Source organism: Oncorhynchus keta, chromosome 8, assembly GCF_023373465.1.
Source record: "Oncorhynchus keta strain PuntledgeMale-10-30-2019 chromosome 8, Oket_V2, whole genome shotgun sequence".
NCBI classification, from domain to species: domain Eukaryota; kingdom Metazoa; phylum Chordata; class Actinopteri; order Salmoniformes; family Salmonidae; genus Oncorhynchus; species Oncorhynchus keta.
This window is the reverse complement of record NC_068428.1, coordinates 26,963,137-26,975,636: the sequence shown is the minus strand read 5'-3', so window position 1 is coordinate 26,975,636 and position 12,500 is coordinate 26,963,137. Positions and strand designations below refer to the sequence as shown.

Below are 12,500 nucleotides of genomic sequence, written 5' to 3'. Positions count from 1 at the left end.
AGTTTGCTCTGTTTTTTTGTTAATTCTTTCCAATGTGTCAAGTAATTATCTTTTTGTTTTCTCAGGATTTGGTTGGGTCTAATTGTGCTGCTGTCCTGGGACTCTGTAGGGTGTGTTTGTGAACAGAGCCCCAGGACCAGCTTGCTTAGGGACTCTTCTCCAGGTTCATCTCTCTGTAGGTGATGGCTTTGTTGTGGAAGGTTTGGGAATTGCTTCCTTTTAGGTGGTTATAGAATTTAACAGCTCTTTTCTGGATTTTGATAATTAGTGGGTATCGGCCTAATTCTGCTCTGCATGCATTATTTGGTGTTCTACGTTGTACACGGAGGATATTTTTGCAGAATTCTGCGTGCAGAGTCTCAATTTGGTGTTTGTCCCATTTTGTGAAGTCTTGGTTGGTGAGCGGACCCCAGACCTCACAACCATAAAGGGCAATGGGCTCTATGACTGATTCAAGTATTTTTAGCCAGATCCTAATTGGTATGTTGAAATTTATGTTCCTTTTGATGGCATAGACTCTTACCACTTCTGGGAAAATTGGAAAACACTAAACAAACATAAACACGAAGAGTTATCTATCCAAAAAGGAGATGTATGGGTAAACCACTTCTCCAATCTTTTTGGCCCTATAACAAAGAACAAACAGCAAAAACAAATACAAATCATAGAATCAACTATTAAAGACTACCAGAACCCACTGGATTCTCAAATTACCTTGAATGAACTACAGAACAAAATACAGACCCTGCAACCCCAAAAGACCTGTGGGGTTGATAGTATCCTAAATTAAATGATAAAATATGCAGACCACAAATTCCAATTGGCTATACTTAAACTCTTTAACATCTGGCATCTTCCCCAATATTTGGATCCAAGGACTGATCACCCCAATCCATACAAGTGGAGACAAATTTGACCCCAATAACTACCGTGGGATATGTGTCAACAGCAACCTTGGGAAAATTCTCCTCATTATCATTAACAGCAGGCTCGTACATTTCCTCAGCGAAAACAATGTACTGAGCAAATGTCAAATAGGCTTTTTGCCAAATGACTATACGACAGACCACGTATTCACCCTGCACATCCTAATTGACAAACAAACAAACCAAAGCAAAGGCAAAGTCTTCTCATGCTTTGTTGATTTCCAAAAAGCTTTTGACTCAGTTTGGCACGAGGGTCTGCTCTACAAATTGATGGAAAGTGGTGCTGCTGGAAACATAGCACATTATAAAATCCATGTACACAAACAACATGTGTGTGGTTAGAATTGGCAAAAAAACAAACATTTCTTCCCACATGGTTGTGGGGTGAAACAGGGATGCAGCTTGAGCCACACCATCTTCAACATATATATTAGAACAGTCTGCAACACCCGGTCTCAGAATCTGAAGTCAAATGTCTACTGTTTGCTGTTTGCTGATAATCTAGTGTTTCTGTCGCCAACCAAGAAGGGACTACAGCTCTGTCAGACCTGGGCAAAGTGAAACACCAAATAATGCATGCAGAGCAGAATTATGCCGACACCCGCTAAATGTCCAAATCCAGAAAAGAGACATTAAATTCTACAACCACCTAAAAGGAAGTGATTCCCAAACCATCCATTACAAAGCCATCACCCACAGAGAGATGAACCTGGAGAAGAGTCCCCTATAAGCAAGCTGGTCCTGGGGCTCTGTTCACAAACACAAACAGACCCCACAGAGCCCCAGGACAGCAACACAATTAGACTCAACCAAATCATGAGAAAACAAAAAGGTACAGTTGAAGTCGGAAGTTGACATACGCTTAGGTTGGTGTCACACCTTGGTCTTAGTATTTTGTGTTTTTGTTAATTATTTGGTCAGGCCAGGGTGTGACATAGGTTTATTTTGTTGTATTTCGTATTGGGGTTTTGTAGTTATTGGGATTGCGGCTGAGTAGGGGTGTAGCATAGGTTTGGCTGCCTGAGGCGGTTCTCAATCAGAGTCAGGTGATTCTCGTTGTCTCTGATTGGGAACCGTATTTAGGTAGCCGGGGTTTCACTGTGTATTTCGTGGGTGATTGTTCCTGTCTCTGTGTAGTGTTCACCAGATAGGCTGTATTAGGTTTTCACGTTCCGTTTGTTGTTTTGTACTTGTATAGTTATTTCATGTATCGCTTTTTCATTAAAGACATGAGTAACCACCACGCTGCATTTCGGTCCGACTCTCTTACGACAAACGAAGAACGCGTTACAGTTGGAGTCATTAAAACTTGTTTTTCAACCACTCCACAAATTTCTTGTTAACAAACTAGAGTTTTGGCAAGTCGGTTAGGACATCTACTTTGTGCATGACACAAGTAATTTTTCCAACAATTGTTTACAGACAGATTATTTAAACTATAATTCACTGTATCACAATTCCAGTGGGTCAGAAGTTTACATACACTATGTTAACTGTGCCTTTAAACACCTTGGAAAATTCCAGAAAATTATGTCATGGCTTTCGAAGCTTCTGAAAGGCTAATTGACATCATTTGAGTCAATTGGAGGTGTAACTGTGGATGTATTTCTAGGCCTACCTTCAAACTCAGTGCATCTTTGCTTGACATAATGGGGAAATCAAAAGAAATCAGCCAAGACCTCCACAAGTCTGGTTCATCCTTGGGAGCAATTTCCAATTGCCTGAAGGTACCACGTTCATCTGTACAAACAATAGTACGCAAGTATAAACACCATGGGACCACGCAGCCGTCATACCGCTCAGGAAGGAGACGCGTTCTGTCTCCTAGAGATGAACATACTTTGGTGCGAAAAGTGCAAATCAATCCGAGAACAACAGCAAAGGACCTTGTGAAGATGCTGGAGGAAACAGGTACAAAAGTATCTATATCCACAGTAAAACGAGTCCTATATCGACATCACCTGAAAGGCCGCTCGACAAGGAAGAAGCCATTGCTCCAAAACCACCATAAAAAAGCCAGCCTGCGGTTTGTAACTGCACATGGGGACAAAGATCGTACTTTTTGGAGAAATGTCCTCTGGTCTGATGAAACAAAAATAGAACTGTTGGGCCATAATGACCATCGTTATGTTTGGAGGAAAAACTGGGAGGCTTGCAAGCCGATGAACACCATCCCAAACGTGAAGCACGGGGGTGGCAGCATCATGTTGTGGGTGTGTTTTGCTGCAGGAGGGACTGGTGCACTTCACAAAACAGATGGCATCATGAGGGAGGAAAATTATGTGGATATATTAAAGCAACATCTCAAGACTTCAGTCAAGAAGTTAAAGCTTGGTCACAAATGGGTCTTCCAAATGGACAATGACCCCAATCATGCTTCCAAAGTTGTGGCAAAATGGCTTAAGGACAACAAAGTCAAGGTATTGGAGTGGCCATCAGAAAGCCCTGGCCTCAATCCTATAGAAAATTTGCAGGCAGAACTGAAAAAGCGTGTGCGAGCAAGGAGGCCTACAAACCTGACTCTGTTACACCAGCTCTGTACAGACTCAGTGAGCATAGCCTTGATATTGGGAAAGGCCGCCGTAGGCAGACCTGGCTCTCAAGAGAAGACAGGCTATATGCACACTGCCCACAAAATGAGGTGGAACGTCCTAAACTCCTGCCAAGGGTATGAAAATATTAGAGACACATATTTCCCTCAGATTAGCCACAAAGAATTTGAAAACAAACCCAATTTTGATAAACTCCCATATCTATTCTCCCAACATTTTGACCTGTTGCCACAAGAAAAGGGCAACCAGTGAAGAACAAACAACATTGTAAATACAACCTGAAGTTATGTTTATTTATTTTCCAATTTGTCCTTTAGCTATTTGCACATAAAATGACATTTGAAGTGTAATGTTTACTGTACATTTTTTATTGTTTATTTCTCTTTTGTTTGTTATCTATTTTACTTGCTTTGGCAATGCAAACATATGTTTCCCATGCCAATAAAGCCCTTAAATTGATATTGAATTGAGAGAGGGACAGAGAGAGAGAGTGAGTGAGAGAGAGAGAGAGAGAGAGAGAGAGAGAGAGAGAGAGAGAGAGAGAGAGAGAGAGAGAGAGAGAGAGAGAGAGAGAGAGAGAGAGAGAGAGAGAGAGAGAGAGAGAGAGAGAGTGAAATAGAAATAGGGAGAGAGAGAGACAGAGACAAAGAGAGAGAGACAGAGAGAGAGTGAGTGAGAGAGTGAAGGAGAAATAGGGAGAGAGAGAGAGAGTGAGAGAGAGAGTGAAATAGAAATAGGGAGAGAGAGAGAGACAGAGACAAAGAGAGAGAGACAGAGAGAGAGTGAGTGAGAGAGTGACCTGTTGCCACGAGAAAAGGGCAACCAGTGAAGAACAAACACCATTGTAAATACAACCCATATTTATGCTTATTCATTTTATCTTTTTATCATTTATCATTTATCATTTATCATTTTATTTTATCTTTTGTCCTTTAACTATTTGTACATTGTATATATATATATATAATATGACATTTGTAATGTCTTTACTGTTTTTAAACTTCTGTATGTGTAATGTTTACTGTTAATTTTTGTTGTTTTTCACTTTATATATTCACTTTGTATGTTGTCTACCTCACTTGCTTTGGCAATGTTAACACATGTTTCCCATGCCAATAAAGCCCCTTGAATTGAATTGAATTGAATTGAGAAGGGAGAGAGCTAGATCAGCAAACCCTCTCACACACAGACTGCTTCTGTCCTGTCAGGAACTCTTGTCCTGTCCTCCTATCCTTCTTTACTTTCTTCTCTATCTATCTTTTTTACTTTCTTCTCTATCCTCTTCTCATCTCTCCTTCACTGATCCAGCAGGTAATAACTCCTACATATTAATTTCATAAGAGCGTAGTGACTAAACCTGTATGATCCTATCTTATGCCCACTTCTACTTTATCACTCTGTCTGACTGGATTGTATCAACCTCTGCTGCAAATGCATTCATTCACTCTGAGGGAAAGAAGACCGCACAGCCTTTCATCTGACAATGATTATGGAAAGAGGGATGAGAGATGGGGAGGAGGAGAGAAAGGAAAGGGAGGGACATGTTTTTTATTATGTTGTCAATGCTATCACTCGGCATGCCAGCGAAGCACGGGAGGGCTGGGGAAGAGAAGATGGATGGTGGAACTGTCTGGCTGTCTGTCTGAGACGACTGTCCAGGCTGGAGTCAGACAGATATCATGTGATAACATCAGGAAGTAGGAAACAGGAAGCAGCAGCAGATGACATGGGAAGATTGTGTGGTCCGTGGTTGCTGTCTGTGTCCACGTTGTGATATCTCCAATGGTTACAGCGTCTCAGATACTGTAACTTGTTTTGATTATTGGAGAATAATTCCTTTTGGGCAAAGTGGGACATATGGGGAGTTTCCCTGAGTACTCCACGGCATTTGAAACATTTCAAAACATAATGATGAGATAGAAACTCATAGTAGTGATTGCAGCGATCTGCATGTGAACCTGAGATTCCTTATGGTCTTATCAGGGTCAGGTGAACCATACTGCACTTCAGCGATATTTTTCTCTCTCTTCCAGCTCGTCCATCTCCTACTCCAGACACCCGGCCCAGGCCTGACCCCCCTGTGAGGATTCATGTGATAGATTCAGGAGTAGATAAGGCATTGCGCCCCTCAGGCCTATCCTCCCCCAGGGGGCAGCGGATCCGGAGACCCCCCCAGTCGTCCTCCGGCCCTCGTCAGCCAGAGAGGGCTAGGGCAGGGCCAGCCCTGCTTGACCAGAGGTCCCAACACCAACAACACCACACCCAGCCACAGGCAGACCAGAGAAACAGACACAACCTCAAACTAGGTAAGAGCACCTGGATCTCTCTCACACTGAGTTTTCATATTGTTGTGTGATGAGGGAATTAGAAGGTAGGCCCTTAAATGGCAGGTAATCTAAAACTCAGCCTGAAGAAGAGTCCAGTAGTATAAACGCGTTGCAGTTGTGCGTCTTGATGCTATATAAGGGTTCATCTGCTCCTACTTACAGCGTATGTATTCTTTGTAGATATTACCTGTACATAGTTTACTAAAGTTTTCTTCATCGTACTGGTTGCCTACTTGTTGTCTTTCTTGTATATTGTTGTGTGAACAGTACAGTATGTACTGTGTGTGCTTAGTGCCCACCCATAGTGTGTTGTAGAGTTTAAACGCTGGCCTGTCTCTCTGTTCGTAGCTTCTGAGTCCGTCTATGTGGTATCACTGCAGGCACAGAGAGCAACGGGGCAGAGCGCGCCAAGCAGCAGGGCCACCCTGACCAAAAAAGCTCCACCAGGTACACCTTATGACCATGTTATTAGTCTTTACAACATCCTTAGAAGCCTTTATAACCACTCTTAATTAACTACATCCAGCTGCAAGGAAATCCTCTTCAGACAACACTCAAGCTACTAATTATATTATATTATTACATTATTATATTATTACACTATTACAATATTATTACATTATTGTATAATTACATTATCATATTATTATATTACATTATTATATTTTTTACATGATTATATTATAATAGTACATGATTATATTATTACATTACTACAATATTGTTACATTATATTATTACATGATCATATTATTATATTGTATTATTACTTGATTATATTATATTATTACATTATTACATTATTATATGATTACATTATTATATTGTATTATAACATTATTACATTATTATATTGTATTATATCATTATTACATTATTATATTGTATTATAACATTATTACATTATTATATTGTATTATTACATTATTATATGATTATATTATTACATGATCGTATTATTATATTGTATTAGTACATGATTATATTATATGATTTATACATTATATTATTATATTATTATATTATTACATGATTATATTTTATTATAACATTATTACATTATTATATTATATTATTACATGATTATATTACTACATTATTATATTTAATTAATACATTATTATATTATTACAATTTTAAATTGTATTGTATTATTACATTATTATCTTATATTATTACAACACTCAAACCACATGACACAACACACTTTTTAGAGTTTTACACCATTTCAACACCTCTCCTCATATAGCAATGTAAAAAGGAACTTGAAGCTCTCAACCTGCTCCACTACAGCCCCGTCGATGAGAATGGGGACATGCTCGGTGCTCTTTTTCCTGTAGTCCACAATCATCTCCTTGGTCTTGATCACATTGAGGGAGAGGTTGTTGTCCTGGCACCACACGTCTAGGTCTCTGACCTCTTCCCTTTAGGCTGTCTCGTCGTTGTCGGTGATAAGGCCTACAACTGTTGTGTCATCGGGCAACAAGGCCTAGCCTTGCAGTCATGAGTGAAGAGGGAGTAGGGGGTTCTTCGTCTGTCCCCATATGAGAACACTTTTTGGTTCCAGGTAGAACCTCTGTGGAAAGGGTTCTACATGGAATCTAAAAAATATTATTCAAAGGGTTCTCCTATGGGGACAGCCAAAGAACCCTTTTAGGTTCTAGATAGAACCATTTTTTCTAAGAGTATAGTAACTTATTTTCAGTTAATTGTGCTTAGACCTGCAGACCTCCAGACCATGTTGTGTGTTGTGTATCCCCCATGCAGAGCCTGAGGAGCATGAGGCCAAAGACATCAGCGTGAGGGTCATGTCCCCTCAGTCTGTCCTCATCAGCTGGGTGGACCCGTCCATCGAGATGGAGAAGGTCCTCCCTGGGGACTCCAGGTGAGAGAGTGTGTGTGTTTTTGTGTGTCTGTGAGAAAGAGAGAGAGAGATATGTCATATAATCCATTTTCCCCTCTCCAGGCACTACACAGTGAAGTACAGGGAGAAGGGTGAGTCTGCTCGATGGGAGTACAAGGAGACCAACCAGAGGAGGCTGCTGATAGATACCCTGTCAGCTGACACGATGTACGAGTTTTCTGTCCGCATCTCCAACAAGAGAGACAACCATGGCAAGTGGAGCACATCTGTGTTCCAGAGGACCCCAGAATCGGGTAGGTTGTCTTACTTCCTGTCTGAAAAGAAAGGATAACCCCAAGTCTTCAATGAGAGAGGGAAAATTGTATTTTCTTGATTAAAGCTGCTATTTTCCTTTATTTAAATGTTCAAAGAGTCACGTGAGTCATACAATGAAAGATTTAAGGGTAAATCATAGGTTTTGCCGTTGATTCATATTTAATACAGATTGTTCCATTCAATCCCTCCTTACCTTAGACTGTAAACTGTCATGGTCAAAACGTATAGATTCAATGGTTGTAAAGATGGGGAGAGGACTGGACCATAATAAAAAGATGCTCTGCTTTTTTGACACCACACTCCAAACAGCAAGTCATAAAGGCTCTAGTTTTGTCTTATCTTGATTATTGACCAGTCGTGTGGTCCAGTGCTACAAGGAAATGCCTCTAGTTAAGCTGCAGCTGGCCCAGAAGGCTGATATAAATACTATGCATACCAGTCTCTCTTGGCTAAGAGTTGAGGAGAGACTGACTTCATCACATCTTTTTATAAGAAACATTCATGTGTTGGAAATCCCAAATTGTTTGCATAGTCAACTTACACACAGCTCTGACACACACACTTATCCCACCATACATGGCACCAGGGGTCTTTAAACAGTCCCCACATCCAGAACAAATTCAAGAAAACGTACAGTTTTATATAAAGCCCTTATTGCATGGAACTTCCTTCCATCTCAAATAAACAGCAAACCTGGTTTCAAAAAACAAATGAAGCAACACCTCACGGCACAACACCTCTCCCCTGGTTGACCTAGATAGAATGTGTATGTATTGATATGTAGGCCTTTTAAATGTATGTAGTTCTGTCCTTGAGCTGTTCTGGTCTATTGCTGTTCTGTATAATGTCATGTTGTCTGGATCCCAGAAAGAGTAGCTGCTGCATTTGGAACAGCCAATGGGGACCCCAATAAAATACCTTAATGGAAACCTCTGCCAGTTTGTGATTTCCATCTCATTGCTTTATGTCATAATTCAGCACAGTTGGTGTATATCACTGCAATCCTCCCTTAACTGATCCTGTATACTGGTGTCATACAGTATATTCTGTCATGAGTGTAACATTCATATTGTAGCATTCATACAGCCTAGCTGACTGCTGCTTGGAGCTCTAGTCTAAATTTCCTTAGAGGATCTCCGGGGTGAGTTCTCTGGAAACGTATAGCAAACTTTACATTCGTTTTTCCCTATTTGAAGCCAATTGGCAGGAACTACAGTACTGTTACTGTACAAGTAGCCACTTCTCCTTCTTCTCTTCTCCTACCTTCTGTCTTCTCTCTCAGTACGCATTCCTTCTCATCCCTTTTGTCCTCTGTGCTGCTCAGCTCCCTCCGGTCCTCCAGAGAACTTTCACGTGAAGGCGCTGAGAGGGAAGGGAACCGCCGTCACGGCGACCTGGGACCCTCCTGAGGAACCCAACGGGAGGATACGTGGTCAGAGCATGACACTCCTCTCTGATCCTTCAGTAGATGATTTCACTGTACAGATGTAGGATCTACATTTCACCAGTTTCTCACAGCTGGAAAATAATCCTGCAGCAAAAGGAAATGTGAATTATTGTGTGGATTATAACTAATGGACGTTGTTGAAGTGGTTGATACATTTTTTGTTATAGCAAATCAGGTATGACACTTACAAGTGGAAATTACAAACTTTAAAATGTTTAATACGCTACAACTTGGCATTTCCTGCTGTGTACATCTGTATCTCTCGTCAAATATGTGTTGACAAATAAACAGTCAAACAGTCAACTAATTGATCAATATGAATCCATCAGTTATTCAATTGATCAATCAAAGCCCCACCTAAATACTTAATCAATCCATCGATTCTAAACCACATTATACATCAATTTATTGATTGAGGTTTATTAAACACATACATTGTTGGTGCTATGTAATGATCCTGGTACTCCTCCGCTCAGAGTACATCATGTCCTATGCTCCTGCCATGAAACCCTTTGGGATGAAGACAGTGACATACCGTGGCAGCATCACCTCAGCCATCGTAGACGGCCTCCAGCCTGGGGACCGTTACATCTTCAAGATCAGGGCCACCAACAGGAGGGGCCAGGGCCCTCAAACGAAAGCCTTCAGTGTGGCCGTGCCTCGTGGCACCAGTAAGCACATCTACTGTGTGTGTGTGTGTGTGTGAGTGTGTGTGTGTGTGTGTGTGTGTGTGTGTGTGTGTGTGTGTGTGTGTGTGTGTGTGTGTGTGTGTGTGTGTGTGTGTGTGTGTGTGTGTGTGTGTGTGTGTGTGTGTGTGTGTGTGTGTGTGTGTGTGTGTGAGTGCATTTCCGCATGTGTGTGTGTTGATAGTTGCATTTCTAATGGTTTGTACACTTAACTAATACTCCATCTTACTTGTCAGCCAACAGCGCTGCCTCCCCACCAACTCATCACTCCAAGGGCCAAGGAGGCCGTAGAACCAGCCACACACCTTCTCGGACCACCGAACAGGACAGTTACCATGACGATGACACCGACCTCCAATTAGACGCCGTGACCGAACAGCTGACCACACCCACCCAGACCACATCCTCCGCCACCAGACGGACACACCCACTCACCCAGACACGCTCCTATCACAGCATCTTTTCAGATGTGAGGGGCACGGTCAGGAAGGCGGCGACCAATCAGCAACTAGGAGGCGGTACCTCTTCAGCCAGAGATAAGGGGAGAGAGACAGAAACAGAGGATGAACAGGAGGGGGAGTACAAAACAACAGAACCCAACCCAGAAGAACAGAAGAAGGTGAGGCGCACCAATGAGGCTCTGGAGGAGAAGAAAGAAGCATTGACTCAGAACAACGGTGTTCCTTCTGAACCTAAGGAGGAGGACAGGAGCCATGGCAGAGGGAGAGGGAAAGATCCAGCTGTAGATGAGACCTCTAGCCCCAGCCTCAAAACAGAGGTTCCCTCATCAGAGGGCTCCTCATCATCGTCCAAACCCTCCTACCCTCTCCGCAAACCTCTCTCCGGTAGACGCATCAACTCTGGTCGACGGCAATTCTCCCGGACATCTGGCTTAGGGTCAGTGTTCCAGCCGAAGACACAGGATGCAGAAATGGACAGTGCCTCCTCCTCCTCCTCTTTGTCCTCCAGCCCATCCCACAGCCAGGAGTCAGCAGCCATCAGGAAAGACGATGTGGTCACCAACTACGCCGAGGGTAAAAACACCTATGACCAGCCCAGTGTCACAGAAACCAAACCCTCCCCCTCCACCCCAGAGCAGGCCATCTCAGAGCCCGAGGCCGAGGCACCTTCTGTGGGTAGGGGTCCTGCTCTGCCAGGTCGTGGATATGGTTATGGCAGGAGGAAACCCGGGATCCTGTCTCGAGGGAATCCAAATGGCCGAGTTCTGACTGGACTCCGCAAACCTGGGTCAGCCTCAACATCGACCGGAGGCAAGATTCCTGAAACGTCACACACTCACGGCTCACATACTCCTAACGCGCAGGACTCAACACACCACCAGGAGAAAAATGACCACAACGACTACAAAAACACAGAGACAAAGGCCACAAAAGAAGGAGAACCCACTTCCAATTCCCAGACCATATCCTCTACACATCCCTCAGAGGAGGACGCAAGAGAGGACAGGACAGAGGAGAGAGGGAGGGGAGACAGGAGAGAGGAGAGAGTGAGGGGAGACAGGACAGAGGAGGGAGGGAGGGGAGACAGGAGAGAGGAGGGATGGAGAGGAGGCAGGAGAGAGGAGACAGGGACGGGGGGACAGGAGAGAGGTGGGTGGGAGGGTAGACAGGAGAGAGGAGGGAGGGAGGGGTGATAGGAGGGAGGAGAGAGGGAGGGGAGACAGGAGAGAGGAAGGTGAGAGGGGAGACAGGAGAGAGGAGGGAGGGAGGGGAGATAGGAAAGAGGAGGTTGAGAGGGGAGACAGGAGAGAGGAGGGAGGGAGGGGAGACAGGACAGAGGAGAAAGGGAGGGGAGACAGGAGAGAGGAGGAAGGGAGGGGAGACAGTAGAGAGGAGGGAGGGAGGGGAGACAGGAGAGAGGAGGAAGGGAGGGGAGACAGGAGAGAGGAGGGAGGGAGGGGAGAGAGGAGAGAGGAGGAAGGGAGGGGAGACAGGAGAGAGGAGAGTGAGAGGGGAGACAGGAGAGAGGAGGAAGGGAGGGGAGACAGGAGAGAGGAGGGTGAGAGGGGAGACAGGAGAGAGGAGGAAGGGAGGGGAGACAGGAGAGAGGAGGGTGAGAGGGGAGACAGGAGAGAGGAGGGTGAGAGGGGAGACAGGAGAGAGGAGGAAGGGAGGGGAGACAGGAGAGAGGAGGGAGGGAGGGGAGACAGGAGAGAGGAGAGAGCGAGGGGGGAGAACAACTACAACACCCCAGCTCCCCCTCCCTCCAGGATTAACCCCTTTGGGAACCGTCACCAGAGCAGGTTTGGAACAGGGACGGGGAGCAGTAGCAGGGCCTCCTCCCCCCGGGCGGACGGGAGGGTTCCCTGGAGCAGGACTACCTCCTCGTCCTCCGTTGGGGCAGGGAGACCCCTCCTTAGAGG

At 44.1% G+C, this 12,500-nt stretch overlaps 1 protein-coding gene across 1 annotated transcript in view; it reads left to right on the top strand.

Annotated features, from left to right (window-relative positions):
- The window catches only part of fndc1 (fibronectin type III domain containing 1), a 58,406-nt gene that overhangs the window by 5,456 nt on the left and 40,450 nt on the right, over positions 1–12,500 (top strand). The window contains exons 5-12 of the mRNA XM_052523321.1: positions 5,512–5,784; positions 6,154–6,252; positions 7,573–7,690; positions 7,772–7,962; positions 9,309–9,416; positions 9,908–10,102; positions 10,354–11,699; positions 12,151–12,500. The exon at positions 12,151–12,500 is cut by the window's right edge and continues 1,066 nt beyond it. Of these exons, the coding sequence (XP_052379281.1) occupies positions 5,512–5,784; positions 6,154–6,252; positions 7,573–7,690; positions 7,772–7,962; positions 9,309–9,416; positions 9,908–10,102; positions 10,354–11,699; positions 12,151–12,500 (2,680 nt within the window). The remainder of the gene's footprint in view (positions 1–5,511; positions 5,785–6,153; positions 6,253–7,572; positions 7,691–7,771; positions 7,963–9,308; positions 9,417–9,907; positions 10,103–10,353; positions 11,700–12,150) is intronic.